Source organism: Lepeophtheirus salmonis, chromosome 8 (assembly GCF_016086655.4).
Source record: "Lepeophtheirus salmonis chromosome 8, UVic_Lsal_1.4, whole genome shotgun sequence".
Classification (NCBI taxonomy): domain Eukaryota; kingdom Metazoa; phylum Arthropoda; class Copepoda; order Siphonostomatoida; family Caligidae; genus Lepeophtheirus; species Lepeophtheirus salmonis.
The window spans coordinates 7,019,597-7,034,627 of NC_052138.2; the positions used below are offsets into that span (position 1 = coordinate 7,019,597).

At 34.7% G+C, this 15,031-nt stretch overlaps 6 protein-coding genes across 8 annotated transcripts; 5 read left to right on the forward strand and 1 right to left on the reverse strand.

Annotated features, from left to right (window-relative positions):
- The first annotated feature begins 836 nt into the window (after positions 1 to 836).
- On the forward strand, positions 837 to 3,125 carry Nop60B (dyskerin pseudouridine synthase 1 Nop60B). The gene is made up of 2 exons (XM_040718541.2): positions 837 to 1,323; positions 1,411 to 3,125. Exon 2 carries the CDS (start codon positions 1,417 to 1,419, stop codon positions 2,935 to 2,937), a length of 1,521 nt encoding a protein of 506 aa, XP_040574475.1. The 5' UTR covers positions 837 to 1,323; positions 1,411 to 1,416; the 3' UTR covers positions 2,938 to 3,125.
- LOC121123420 (probable U3 small nucleolar RNA-associated protein 11) lies at positions 2,937 to 4,012 on the forward strand. Its single transcript, XM_040718542.2, has one exon. It carries the CDS (start codon positions 2,937 to 2,939, stop codon positions 3,924 to 3,926), a length of 990 nt encoding a protein of 329 aa, XP_040574476.1. The 3' UTR covers positions 3,927 to 4,012.
- Positions 4,013 to 4,064: 52 nt separating this feature from the next.
- Positions 4,065 to 5,390, forward strand: LOC121123422 (thrombin inhibitor rhodniin). The gene is made up of 3 exons (XM_040718543.2): positions 4,065 to 4,554; positions 4,900 to 5,010; positions 5,089 to 5,390. The coding sequence occupies exons 1-3, from the start codon at positions 4,363 to 4,365 to the stop codon at positions 5,149 to 5,151; spliced, it is 366 nt and encodes a 121-aa protein (XP_040574477.1). The 5' UTR covers positions 4,065 to 4,362; the 3' UTR covers positions 5,152 to 5,390.
- Positions 5,391 to 5,500: 110 nt separating this feature from the next.
- Positions 5,501 to 9,081, forward strand: scat (VPS54 subunit of GARP complex scat). Of its 3 annotated transcripts, none has more exons than XM_071890352.1 (8): positions 5,501 to 5,613; positions 5,957 to 6,077; positions 6,139 to 6,247; positions 6,313 to 6,405; positions 6,461 to 7,255; positions 7,314 to 7,608; positions 7,692 to 7,881; positions 7,945 to 9,081. In XM_071890352.1, exons 2-8 carry the CDS (start codon positions 5,993 to 5,995, stop codon positions 8,916 to 8,918), a joined length of 2,541 nt encoding a protein of 846 aa, XP_071746453.1. In that variant the 5' UTR covers positions 5,501 to 5,613; positions 5,957 to 5,992; the 3' UTR covers positions 8,919 to 9,081. The 3 variants fall into 3 exon arrangements, with proteins under 3 accessions (XP_071746453.1, XP_071746454.1, XP_040574473.1); XM_071890353.1 differs by lacking the exon at positions 5,501 to 5,613 and adding an exon at positions 5,664 to 5,824; XM_040718539.2 differs by lacking the exon at positions 5,501 to 5,613 and having other exon boundaries at positions 5,907 to 6,077.
- On the reverse strand, positions 8,938 to 11,772 carry LOC121123418 (N-terminal kinase-like protein). Its single transcript, XM_040718540.2, has 5 exons — positions 11,454 to 11,772; positions 11,178 to 11,385; positions 9,475 to 11,118; positions 9,303 to 9,421; positions 8,938 to 9,243 (listed from the first exon to the last, which is right to left on the reverse strand). The coding sequence occupies exons 1-5, from the start codon at positions 11,514 to 11,516 to the stop codon at positions 9,088 to 9,090; spliced, it is 2,190 nt and encodes a 729-aa protein (XP_040574474.1). The 5' UTR covers positions 11,517 to 11,772; the 3' UTR covers positions 8,938 to 9,087.
- Positions 11,773 to 12,629: 857 nt separating this feature from the next.
- Positions 12,630 to 14,189, forward strand: LOC121122696 (uncharacterized). The gene has a single exon (XM_040717721.2). It carries the CDS (start codon positions 12,803 to 12,805, stop codon positions 14,120 to 14,122), a length of 1,320 nt encoding a protein of 439 aa, XP_040573655.1. The 5' UTR covers positions 12,630 to 12,802; the 3' UTR covers positions 14,123 to 14,189.
- Positions 14,190 to 15,031: the final 842 nt, after the last annotated feature.

Consider the following 15,031-nt stretch of genomic DNA (forward strand, 5'->3'; position numbering starts at 1 on the left):
GCTAAGCTGTATTACATCATCAATCATCATTCATAAAATAAAGATAAAATACATAGTCACGTCTGATGGTGAGACTGTGCAATAGCAAGGGAATTTCTTTGACGTTGCGACAGCACACAAGAGAAAAAGTTAGTTGACCAAAACAATCGAAAACATAGTATTTCCCACTATAAGCTCTTACAATTTTATAGTATGAGTTAAGAGTTGTAAAAATATCAGTAATAAGAAAAAATTATTAGGTAGGTATTTCAATTGAATATATTAATGATCCTCTCTTTGATTCATCTCCTGAGTCAAACCATATATATATTCACAACAATAAATTAATATTTCAAAATGTTATGCAGGGATAATATTATATCACGTTTTGGAAAGCTTGAAAGCGAGGGGACTCAAGTGACCAAAGTTCGGAGCATGCTCAGGAATCTTATAATTATTTATTCATACATTGAATTATAATCCAAATAATGTCCCAGATCCAGTATTAATATTTCGAAAGAACAAATGAAATTATATTCAAATTTAAAAATTGGAATAAATATTAATATACTTCATAAAATGATCTGTTTAAAAATACTTTATTAAGCTCTTGACATCTCGAAATTGATATAATTATGGTAATAATTTTGCTTAAAGATACCTAACTATTGCAGTTCGAATGTTTTGGTCAACAATTCAACGGCGTCAACATCTATATTATATTTTATCTCTATGATTTATAATATATTTATGCTCATAATATTTCTTATATAATTATATGCACCATATGATACTTTATAAACTTATCGAATACTTATAGAACTGCATTATAAAACCTTGCCATATATAAAATATCGTTTTAACATATTATCAGAAGAATAATGATTAGTTGATTTTAATCTTAAACTTTAATTTTAATATGTATATAATGGTGTAAAACAAGAATTATGTTTATGAGGAAGTTAATCCTTTCCGTAGTTCTAACATTATACACCTTACCAATTTTAGCATTGCATTCCATATTAAGTTAATTTTTTATATATACAAAAAAAAGATATTTTTCATTTTTTCGGCACGGCAGATTTAGTCATTCAATCACCCTGTAATTAATAAAACTATACGGTCGGTGTGTAACTACGACCCATTATTATTTTCATTATTTTTTTAAAGAGTTCGAACAAGGAATTAGCTACCTTTTTGGGAGTGTGAGTTTTACTGCTACATCTCTAACTTTGATAGTATTGTAATATATACAAAAACTGTATGAAATCCACATGCCGCGTGATAAACAACGTGCGCTCATATTTTGATTACCATTAACATAAACGAATACTCGATAAATCCGTAAGTATCTCACTCATCCTTGAATGCACTCACATGTTGAGTCTTCTTTCATTGACTTGACAAAGGATCTTTATTTTTCATCTGTAGTGCAACATGTCTGAAGTCGAATTATCCGAGAAAAAAAAGAAAAGAAAGAGTTCCGCCAAGAGTGTGGGTGATCTCCAAGCTGAGGGATCATTCCGTGTTGAGCCATCTGACAAGCCTGCAAAAGCACTCGATACTTCTGAATGGCCTCTATTACTCAAAAACTTTGATCGTCTCAACGTTCGTACCAATCATTACACTCCACTCCCTCATGGAAGTTCTCCTCTCCAAAGAGATATCTCCACATATGTTAAATCTGGGTATATTAACCTGGACAAACCCGCGAATCCTAGCTCCCATGAAGTTGTAGCCTGGATCAAACGCATACTTCGTGTAGATAAGACGGGTCACTCCGGAACCCTTGATCCTAAAGTTACTGGATGTCTAATTGTGTGTATTGATCGAGCCACGCGTCTTGTCAAATCTCAACAGTGTGCTGGAAAAGAATATGTCTGCATTTATCGTCTTCACGAGTCCGTAGAGAGGAAGCGTCTTCAACAGGAGTTTAGTCGTCTTAAAGGTGCCCTCTTCCAGAGACCCCCTCTCATATCAGCAGTCAAACGTCAGCTTCGTGTAAGAACTGTTTATGAGTCCAAGCTCATTGAACATGATGACGAGCGTAACATGGGTATATTTTGGGTATCATGTGAGGCAGGGAGCTATGTCCGTACTATTTGTGTACATATGGGGCTCTTACTTGGGTGTGGAGGTCAAATGCAGGAGTTGAGACGAGTTCGCTCAGGTATACAGGGTGAAATGGATGGACTTAGTACAATGCATGATGTTTTGGACGCACAATGGTTATATGATCACCATAAAGACGAAGCCTACTTGAGAAGAGTAGTTCGCCCTCTTGAAGCCCTTCTTACAGGGCACAAACGCATTATAATGAAGGACTCTTCCGTAAATGCTGTATGCTATGGTGCAAAAATCATGTTACCTGGTGTTCTTCGTTACGAAGATGGCATTGAATTAAATGAACAAATTGTTGTGTGCACAACCAAAGGTGAGGCAATTTGTCTCGCCATTGCTCTCATGACCACATCTAACATTTGCTCTTGTGATCATGGTGTTGTCGCTAAAATTAAGAGAGTGATCATGGAGAGAGATACCTATCCTAGAAAATGGGGATTAGGTCCAAAGGCTTCTTTTAAGAAAGAAATGATCAAATCTGGAAAATTGGACAAATATGGTAAGCCAAATGAGAATACTCCCGCCAATTGGAAACCCAGTTATGAGGACTATAATATCAAGCCAGCTGAAGGAGCAGTGACTGTTAAGAAAGAACCTGTAGTTACGGAAGTAAAACGAAAACGCAAGGACTCAAGTGAGGAAAGTGAGACGGAAGCCAAGAAGGAGAAAAAGAAGAAAAAGAAAAAGATTAAGGCTGAGTTAGATCCTGAGGTCGAAGTGAAGAAAGAGACCCTGGAGGATGAGGATACCTCAAACGAAGTAAATGGAGACAAAAAGAAGAAGAAGAAAAAGAAGGATAAAAAGAGTAAAAAGGATAAATCAGAAGATAGTGATTAATGTATGAAGCATTCCGCATTAACTCTCTTTTATCCAAGTTAAAATTCTTTCTCTCCTATCTCAGTGATACTGATAACATCCACCTCGGAACTGACTTCCGTAGATCTCCGTACTATTTATCCTATGTTATATATTGTATACATTTGTGTATATTAACTGATCAATACATACATATAGTATATTCTAAACCGGACTTGATTTTATTTCTTTCATTCTTCTTTATTTTTTTCAGCATGTCGTCCTCCCTTAAAAAGGCTTCCAAGCTTCAAAAAACCCATAGGGAACGGCATCAGCCCGAGAGTCGTAAAAATTTTGGTCTCTTGGAGAAAAAAAAGGACTATAAGATCCGGGCTAAAGACTACAATGAAAAAAAAGTAATCTTAAAAAAATTAAGGCAAAAGGCTTTAGATAAGAATCCGGATGAGTTCTATCATCACATGATCAACTCTGAACTAGTGGATGATGTCCACGAAGAAAGGCTAAAAAATGAGAAGGAGGAATTCACTCCTGAACAGATCGCAGTCATGCAAAGTCAGGACATTAAGTATGTGATACATCGAAGAAGTGTGGAGTCCAAGAAAATTGAAAAGCTCAAGTCGTCTCTTCATCTCATATCCACTTCTGGAGTCTCCAAAAATATGCATACTTTTTTTGTAGATGAAGAAAGAGAAAAAAAACGGTTTGATGTAGCTAAACGTCTTGACACACATCCCGACCTACTAGATCGTTCACATAATCGTCCTACAAACTCAACACTAGACACAGTAATTATTAGTACTCCATCACGAGCATCAGACTTACTCAAAGAAAAAAGATATAAGGAGTTGGATAGTCGAATTAAACGTGAGAGACAGCTAGGAATTATTGAAGATAAAATGCGATCCAAAATGCTTTTGAAAAATAAGAAGGATAAGCCACAGAAAATGGTTGTGACCGGCTCTAAAACATCGGCCCCCATCTATAAATGGGCTCAAGAAAGAAAGAGATAAATTAAAATTATTGGTTAAAATATATCAATTATGTACTTGTACTCAAATTACTTCAATAGATTAAAATCCAAATTATTGCTAAAGAATCGTTTTGACTCCTGATTTATTATTTACAATTTCAATCAAGATCTGATTTATCATTAAAAAAATATCAATTCATTCAAATTGATAATATAATCCGCTTGAAGGAGATATACATACAAGGCACCTTCGATCTATTTTGTCCTAGTAAAATGGGAATTTTAGTTATTTAGATAAATTATTATAGGCTGTCGTGTAGTGTAGTGTTTTATATTGTCTCTTCGCTGAATCAATTTATACATCTGTGAAATGGATGAAAAAAAAAAAGATTAATTAAGAAAAATAAAATGTGCTGTGCTCTCGAAATGTCAACAGTTCGCTCAGGGATCTATAACATTGAAGTTGTTGAACAAAGATGAAGAAGATTGCTTTCATTTTATTCATCGTGAAACTCTTTTTGGCGCTCTCTCAAATAGATGGTCTATCCACTAAAGCCAGTGACTGTACAGTTTGTGAAGGTTGCTGTGATGTTTCCACATCTGAACCCGTATGTGGTGAGGAGGGACGTCAATTCCTGAATGAATGCTACGCAATTCATTGTGCGAAGGTAACCAAAAGATCTTGAAATTTATTTCCTTAGTAATATGCCAGATTATAATTTTGAGACATAGTAAAAGTTGATATCTCAGAAAGCTCAATTTGGACAGCTAGTTGTTCCTCTTATTATTGGGTCCTCATTGTATAAGTCATACTTTATTTAGTATATAATAAAGTATTTACTGTTCTTAACGTACTAATAATCAAAGCTGTTTTTATTACGCAAAAAGCTTTTAGTACATATGGTTAGGACCTTTTATAACATGAATGACCTTCAAAAATATCATAACTATTGCTAATAAATAATAATATGTGTTTATATGCATTTTATAACACAATATTTTTTATCAAATAGGTGAGCATCAAATGTCACGCTGTCTGCCCTTGTGAAAAGAAATGCCCTAACTGTCCTACCATTGATGTTGAGGCTGTTTGTGGACGCAATAATCAAACTTATCAGAGCAAAGTATGAATGTAGAATATATTCTTGATATTATAAATCCCTTCCATTTTTATAATTTTTTTTCTTTCTCTATGATTAAAGTGTTTAGCAGATTGTAATTCAATTTTCGTCGAATGTCAACATGCCTGTCCTTGTTGGGGATAAATCCAATGATGAATGATTATACATAATATTATGCTGAGTTGCATTCTGGAAAAGTACTCGCTTTTTTAAAATGATTTCATACATTCCCAACATTTTATTAACATAAAGATGAATATTGACGTATTAATAATGCATATCATACATATTATATTTGTAATATTATTCAATCACTGAATTTGTATTTTTAAAGTACATAATATTATATAAGGGACATTATTCAATTATTACCTGAAAACAAACAGTTTATTATTTATCATAAATCCTCCACCTACAAAGAGTTTTTAATAAAGGATATTGCTTTAGTCATTAATTCATAATGTTTGTGTTGATCATGGATCTAATATAGTGTCAAAGAGTGTGCTGAAGCAATTGCTATACAATAAATTATAATATAGTAATGATGTCATCCTTAAAAATATGAATTTATTGAAGGGCTTCATTACTTCATTGTATTCCTTATAAGTAAGCTATAGTCATAAATATTCAAATTTTTATTGATTTCGTGAACCTTTTTTACAGATGAGTATTTTTGATTACTGAATAAAATATAATAAATTATGTTCTTGAGAATTAAGGGCTTAAGACTACGAACTGTATGCTGATGTAATCAATTATTACATTACTACTAATAAATAATAATATCTGTATTTCTGCGCCTATTCTCTATTGAGTGGTAAGGTATAGCAGGCTGCTAAAACATTTTTTTTAATAATTGAGTAAATGACGTCATGAGCTTCTCCTTGCCACGTCATATGTTTATATTTTTTTGAGAGATAAAAAATAATGTAATGTATTTATATCTCAGCTTGATGGTCGATCGTATATTCATTTTGGGAATGATATGAAATCATCGGGAAAGGAGCACAAGTGGAGTCCCATCGACTGCGGACAAAATCTTCCTGCTGTTTTAAATGATCCGAAGAAAGGTTTTTACGGATGGATTATATCCTCTATCTTTCAATTTAATTGAGATACAAATCATTTCAGGAAAGCAAAAGGATTTCTTCACTCGAAGCTGGGGCGACTCCTTTGTAGATACAGCTCCAATTCCTTCATCTCCTTATTTATATCAATTATCCGAGCATGCCTTTACTAGGTACAAGTTAGATAAATGTATTTTTTATCTGCTGTTGCTTTAAAATGAAGTATTATTCGTTCTAGGTATATTCGTCGAGTCCGAAAGCATTTGCGGCCTAATGCAAGAGCTAAAACCCCGTCCCTCCTCAATGGAACACAGGCTTCTACTCCAAAAAAGTATAGAGTGAAATAATAGAAAATGATTCGCCTTATTCAATTTCTGTATTTCCAGGGTTATTCCTCCTTTATCTGGTATTCCGAAGTTTTTCTTAGATGAGAACTTTGATCTTATGAAACCCGAGGTATTTTCCTACATTTTCCCATTCCTTATGAAGAGTTCAAAAGGAAATCAAAATGGAATGGAGCTCTCCGGTTTTTCTAGTCAGTCTAGAGAGGTTCAAGAATGTGTCACTCAGCATTTAGACGTTGTGGAAATTAATTTAGGTCATCATTTAGCACAGAAGTATCATCATTTCTTTCAAGTCATGTCCTACCAGGATGCTCTCATGTCCCAGCTAAAAGTTTTAATTAAGGTTGTGAAGGAGCTGAGAGAGGATTTGAGAGAGCTCTATGAACCCATGAACCTCTCTCTCAAGGTATCCCAGCTTCTTCGTCGGAAAAATAATTATGAACGAATACAAAATAGGCTAAATTCTATGTCTTTTCTTCATCAAACTCAGCCTACTATTCAATTACTTCTCTCGAACTCTGAGTTCTCGGGTGCATTGGATTTAATTCGAACTTCCAAAGATATTTTACGGGTTGAACTCAAAGGTGTTGTTTCATTCCGTCATTTGTTCTCTCAATTGGATGAGATTCAAGTTATGATCAGCAAAATCCTGGTATCAGACTTTAGGGGAATAATTGTTACGGAAGTTGAAAAACACACTTTTTTGAAAAGAGCAACGTGTCTGGACGACTTGAATGAAGATAACGAGGATTTAAATGAGGGGAAATTGTTTTCTGTTATTTATGGTTTATTACGTCTGAATTCTTATACCTTCTTAGAGGAATTGGAAGAGTCTTGGTGAGAGTTAATTTACTTTTTGATGTATCAATTCTTTTTTTCTTATATTTTTGTCAAGTGCTAATGCTGTGAAGAATATTATTGCGAAATGCGTATCGGTTCTACCTCACTCCAAGGATCAAGCATCCACAACTTCATATAGAGTCGGGGAGTTTGCACGAATTGCAACCCCCGAGGGTTGGACAGATCTTTTTGACATGCTTTTGGGCTCACTCATTGTTTTGCTAAGGAGAGTAAAACTTGTTCAACGGATTATACTTACTGCCATTATAAAGGTCAATGATCTGACAGACTCATCTCCCTTATCATTACAGTGTGAAAATAACTACACATGTCAAACTCAGTCTTTAGAGGTATTGTAGCATTGTCTTATTTAATCAATTATATTTTGTCGTCCAGATATAATGCAAAAGTGATTATTAAAATTTAAATTCAGGATTCTAGTAGTCAAGTACTCATGAATGTTTGTGACTTAATAAACGAACGATGTGCTACGTTACTTGCTCTACGCTCCAAGTCTGAAGCCATCTCTTTGATGACCCTCAATGAGCTTAAGACCATTGAAAAATTAATATTCATTCTGAACAATGAGATGAAGACACTCTCTTTTGGGAACTCAGGGAACTGTAAGTTCTTCATTATTCATTATCAAGTATTGTACCACAGACACCATGCTTTTTTTTCTTTAGGTCTCTACCTTACTCTTCTAAGTCAATTCCTGCAATTCATTCAGTGCTTTGATGAGCGTCAGCGCGAAAAAATAACGCAAATCGTGACTAAAGAGAAATGGGTTAAATCTGTTTTTGATATTTGCGAACTCGTAGACAAATGCTCTCAGTTTCCTAGATTTGTTTCATTCTTTAAAACCGAAAATACTTCAAATGGTCATTGCATATCCTACAAAGATGAAGAGCTTTCTTACGACATTCTGGAGAGTGCCTTAGCCTTTTTATACATAGTGATTGATTACCATATGCTCAGCATAGAACTCCCCGTAGTAAAAAGAGAATTAGGTTTCAAATTAGTTGACATTTTGTGCTTTTACAACTCAAGAATATGTCAGTACATCATTGGTCTAGCCGCCTTAAAGTTCATGACTCTTCCAAAAATATCATTTATCAATTTATATCTAACCTTTAACTCTATAGATTTTATATCTAGATTCATACCTATCTTGGCCAGTGAATTTGAGGATACTTCCAATGAGCATAAAAAGATTTCTGAAAGTTTAAGTCGGCAATTTGATAATGCAATGAATAGGTACTCGGATCACAAACAGGAAATTGTTGAAAAAATTATCGAGACATTAGATGATATGCAGAGCAAGGAATTTTCAGCTTGGACTTGGGACAGTAAAAAATCAGTTCCTAGTCAGAACTTCAAAAAAATATGCCGTAACATCAACACGTTTCATGAAACAGCTAATTCATTTCTTCCTAAATGTATTTTGATTCAGATTATGAAAAAAGTACACATTAACTTTTGTAGAGTCGTTCGTAACGAAATAAAGCGGAAGCAAAGAAAGTCCCCTAAAGTAGATCGGATTTCAAGAGATCTTCTCTCAGAAATGGTGTACTATGGCCAAAGTCTTTTAAGAATCACGGATATAATTCCTCAACACGAAGCTAGTAATGATTATTTTGAGAAAAATTTATGGGATTAATGTCTATGTACACCAGACGTCAGAAAAATTAAAATATATTCATTATAATAGTCGAAAATGCTTAATCATATGATTTGTCAAAAGAAAAACAATAAACAATGGAGTAATATGATTAATTAAAGAAGAATGTAAAAAGCTAAAATAAAACGTATGATAATTATGATTGTATTTAATGATTTTTAGCTCCTAATTTTAATGGCCCTGCTTTGGAAGAATGACCTTTCTTCTTAGATCTACCATTTGTATTACTTACTTCAGCTAAAGGATCAAATGATTCCCAACCATCACTGCTTACACCCCAGTCAGAGTCATCCTCTACCACAATCTAATAATTATAATTAATTCGAATATACCACATATAATAATTATAATTTATATACGTACATCATTATTTGAGAAAGCTGAATGACTTATGGGAGTGCGCATCGTGGGATTTAGTACTTTATTGTCTTGAAGTACGGTGGACGAGCTTTTGAAGTCCAGCTCAGTTGTAGGTGATTCATCTGCAATAATATAAAAAAGAAATGCTTAAAGCTTTGTATTTTATTTTATATACCATCAAAGTCTCTCCATTCATCATCGTCCCAGCCGTCATTGGGGTCGTTAGTACTAACATCATCTTTAATCAGGTTCACATCTTTTTGAATACTAGAGGGCTTTTCTACAGGAATGGGTCTGATTTTCTCTACGGACAATACGGAGGGAGGTGATGACTTATTTTCGTTATTTTTGGTAGCATCAGTACTTGGCTTACTAAATTTCGCACCCAGTGTTCCAACAGCCCAGGAAGCCCAGTCTGTGGCAGCTGAAACAACAGTATTATTCTCCATTTCTTTTTCCATGATACGTTTAAAGTCTGGATTCTCAGAATTATTCTCCAACTTTTCCATAAAGTTTCTCGTAACTTTGAAAGCCTGATCTCTCACAGATTTATCTGGATCGATCATTTTATGACAAATAACTGGAAGAATGCGCAAGGCCACTTCTTGTAAAGTGTAATACTCCTGGGTTGCCACAAGAGCATTCAAGGCGGCAATTCGTGCCGGGGGGAAGGGATCCTTCAGCTTACTAGAGAAGGCACCAATTAACACTTTTTGACGGGTTGCATTGCTTAAATGAGGAGCAATCTTTCCTAGGCAAACAGTAGTATTTGTTCGGATTCCTGGTACTTCATCACGTAGTAGTCGACTAAAATTCATAAGAACTACTTTATCATCAAGATTAGAAAAATTTAATTTTGGGGCAAGGTGAATTATTGAAATCACGGTTTTCTCCCGAATTATGGGCTCTCTATCAATGAACCCATTTTGAATTTGAGAGAACACTTGATTGTTTATTATTTTAGGACTTAAATGCTCAATAAAATGTTCTATTTGACTCAAAAGTTTAAATCTTGCATTTCTATCCGGTGAGGAAAAGAGTTTGATAACGCAGGGAACAATCTTTGCTTGAAACTCCTCGGGACTTAAATATTTCCCAATTTTAAAAAGAGGATTAAGAATGGTACATCCTGCATTACCAAATTCAAATGCATTAATTAAATGAGGAAGTATTTTTCTATTACAGATGTGGACAGGGATATTGTCGATTTTTGATGGTAAATTATTATAAAACACGAGCTTTTCATCTTCTTCCTGAATTTGAAGCTCTTCCAAAAAGGAAACAGTATCAATGATATCATTTTTGAAATATGAATTTTTGAGCCGACTGTGAAGTACCTTGGGACTTGGACGTTTACGGGGATTGGAGGCGACCAATTCCATATAAGATGAGCACAAATCCTTTGGTATATGTCCTAGCCTACTCAGGTTTTTCGTAGAGCCCAAAGAACCGTTAAACATTTCCCATATCAAACATCCAAACCCCCAAGCATCCAGGGATGTATTTGTAGATTGATCCATTTTACCCATTTCTGGAGGGTCATATTTGCTGAGAGCAGAAAATATTCGAGTGGGTGGATTCTTTTCACTTAAAGGAGTAACGTATTCTAGACCCCCTAATTTCCAATCACCCGCCGAATTGACAAAAACAGAGGCTGAATGTATATTATTATGCTTCAATTTTGCCTCAGATTCCATAAATGAGAGAGCTTTCGTGAGAGCGTAGATACCATATGCGATATATTGGTTCCTTGTTATTTCTGGATAAGAGATGAGATCCTTTTCCAAATGAAGGAGCAGTGGGGTTACCCGCTCCGTAGCTAGAAAAGGAAAACTTGGAATGAATCCGGATCATAGCAGAAATACAAAGCTTTTTTACCTAAATAAATCCCTTTGTCCGATTCAAATGACTCTAAATAAGTTAGAATACTTGGATGTTTGAGGGTTTTAAGTCTCTGCACTGCAGCTTTTGCATAGGACATGTAGGCAGGATTCTCGCATATAAAAACAGAAACTTCTTCCCCTTTGTTTGACTCTCCATTATAAAGTCGGAAGACATTGAGGTCACGGAGGCAATCTGCTCCAACCTGAAATATCAATGTACACGGAGGAGTAATAACTAATACGCAATTCCATTCCTAACTTTTCGATTTACCTCTTCGGGATATGAATATGGAAACTGACTTCCCAGGTTCTGACTGAAAAACGACCAAACCATGATGATTAATTAATAATTCCTTATTCCAGGCACATATATACTGTTATATTATAATTATATACGCTCCGCTACGGCAGTATGCGAATAAATTGCACGAATGAAAAACATCAAATAAGGTTTCAAGAGTCAGAATGAAAATATTTAAAGAATAAACAAAGTGGGATAATTAATATAATAATAGCTTCTAGCTGTCACTCCTCATGAGTCATGACGTGGCACGAGTAGAAATACTAAATACCTTCATGACGTCAGGACTAATTCCACTAGTTTCTTAGCTGTCGACTATGCTGCTGTCTTTCAATTTATATAAATTACATAAAAATCTGTGTCTTTGCTCATGTCCATGTTTATAAAAAATTTAAAAAAATCTTTTTGGAAAGATATTATTGCAATACGTTTTATTAATAAATTAAGTGTTTCTTTAAAAAAAACAATTTTAAGGAAGATACATTATGACTTATATATAGTTAACATGTTATACACCTATAATCATTGCTCGAGTTTGTAGGGTGATGGGGAGGAGATGCCCCTACAATTAATAAAATCATCACCCTCTATGAAAATGCTCTGTAAATTATAATCATTCCCTTCTAAAAATAAGTATATTGCATTAAAATTGCACTTAAACCATCTATATTTTCAAAATTTTCTAGAGTGATAAGCCCCCGAACCCACAATAAACAGAATCCATTACTGATACTCCCCTTAGTTTGATTTTACAACTCGAACAATGCCTATATCTAACTTTACATAAATATTTATAAAAGAATTGGGCTTCAATTTTTACCAAATATATATTAATAGTCTTTCAAACTTTTTAAAATTGTCTCCAGTTTAGTTATAATATTTTTCAATCGTAGGATAAGGTTTAAAAATGTAAAATGTTGTTTAATTTTTTTTTGTGGAAGTCATCTTAGGTTCATAGATTAACAAATTTGTAAACTCTGAATTATATAAGGGATAAAATATAGCCAATTCCATAACTTATGGTCAATAGCCATATATAGGGGTGCTCAATTGAATCATATACAATTTTTGATGGAGGAAAAGAAACCCACGTGACGTCATTATACTTTTGAATAAACTAGCTATAAATTATAATTAGCCAAGCTGTCTTGTAGCTTGCTAGCTAGTCACACTTGTGTAACTAATCTTAATTAATAGTTAATACTATTTCTCCATATTTTATAAATTATACCTAGTAATAAGTAATAGTCACTAGGCTAATATATTTAGTATTTCATATTATATTTCGTTCTACATGTATCCAGATCCAGAATCTGAATATGGATGAATTGGAACACTTAAGCTCCTTGATATCCGGGATTACTTTAACCGTAATAAGACTCATTGAGTTAAATTTACAAGTGTTAAACTTCCAAGCCCTATATATCCGAAAGAGAAAAAGTCTGGTTCATCGTCTCCTTGCCCTTGAACCACCTATAAAGAAGATATGCCACCTACAAGGGAGTCTTGAGGAACCTGAAAGTTCCCCTAAAAAGCCTCAAGCTCAGATTGTCCCATTAATCCATTTAAGTGAGCCCCAAGATGACTGGTGGGAAAAATTTGTGAGTGGGTTCACACTACCTGAGGAATGGTTAAAACACTTTCGGATGACTCAGATGACGTTTCGAATACTAACAGACGAATTACGACCCTATCTCATCTCATCAAACGAAACTGCAATAATTAAGGACCCTGCCAAACAAATGGCACTCACATTATACACTTTAACTCAAAATATCTCCATGATGGAGTCTGGGCTATTATTTGGAGTTTCTCAGAACTCAGTAGTGAATATTGTTAAGAAAGTATGCAAAGCGATATCCCTTCATCTTGGACCCAAATATTTGAAATGGCCTTCAGATCAAAATGAAGTGGAGGAGTTGGTTCGATGCTTTGAGAGAGAGCACGGGTTTCCTCAATGCATCGGTGCTATTGACAATTTTTTTATTCAAACAAGGAGATCAAACAGCAAGTTTTTAAATTCTCTAGGATTTTATTCATTAAATATACAAGCCATTTGTGACTACAAATATTGCTTTATGGATGTGATGGCGGATAGTCCTGGGAGTGTTCATGTTGCGGAAATATTTTTTAATTCCAGTATTAATAAATCATTTATGAGTGGAAATGTATCATCATTCAGTCGTAAACTCATTCCTAATACGCGTCCCGTTCCAATTCTACTTATTGGAGATTCATGCTATCCATTGATGCCTCATTTGATGATAGAATACCCTTTAGGTGGTTCGAATGAAAAGGAAAAACATTTCGGGAGTATTTTAAGGAAGGCAAAAGAAGTCATTCGATGCGCTCTGTACCGCCTTAAAGCCCGTTTCAGATTTTTGGGTCGATCTGCAGATATTCCAATCACTGACCTTCCTAGTTTAATCCGTGCCTGCTTCATTTTGCACAATGTCTGTGAAATGTTTGGACAACCCATTCAAGAGAATTCTGATCTTAGGAAATGTGAAGAGGCTAGAAAGAGACTTAATTCCTCTCACGTCCAAGTCATATCAAGTGCAATGCAAGAGGGAGAAAATATAAGGGAAGTTCTCTCAAATTACTTTATGGGAACACAAGGGGGGCCAATGAATCTGTGATATGTATTTAATTGTATATTGTTTGTCCGTTAATTATTAAATGGGTTATCTCCTACATTTACAACTACATTTGCAACTATTCTCCTTGTTCGAGGGATGATTGTTATTTATTTGCAATCTTTGCCATTGGAGAGACTCTTGAATAACCCCTAGACTATCCAGTAAGGATCGATTCAGTTCTTTTATAGTGGAGGTCAATTCAGTCATTCCTTCATTGTAACTCTGATCAAGTTCTTCCATTTTGGCTAAATATTTTCTCTTCAAGGCAATGTCCTGTTGTAGTACATCCGTAATACTACATTCATTAGATTCCTTTCTTTTTCGTTGTTCCCTACTAGTTCCACTTGTAGCTTCCTGTATCAGTATGGAAGAGTTGTCAGATGTACTTAGAGATGAAGAAGGTTTCACTTGGAGCACTTCAGTTTCTTCTTCCTCCTCGTCTTCCTCTGGGATAGCTTCGACATCAATGAATGGGATTTTGGGACCTGAGTCCTGCTCATCATCGTGGATTGGATCACCATTTCCCGCTACAGGAGCGCAGTCATCCCATATATCTTGACATATATCATGAAATAGTCTAATAACTTTCCCATGGCCTGTCCTTCTCCCACTCTCTGCATAGGCACGATATTTCACTCTTATGGTTTTCATTTTAGTGGCAAGTATACACTTGGTTATGTCCTGAATTTTATGTGGGAATTTCTTGGAGACGGATCCTTCAGAGTTTGAAGGATATCTACGAATAAAGTTATCAAAAATCTCCGAATATTTATTGTTCACTTTTTCCCAGTCTAAATTCATCGACTTTTTTAGAGCTTTGTACTCGAGCGTGACTTTGAGTAAAAGTTTGACTTCATCATCAGTCCAAACAAACCACTCCAACTTCTTTTTTCCATTCCCATTTAATAT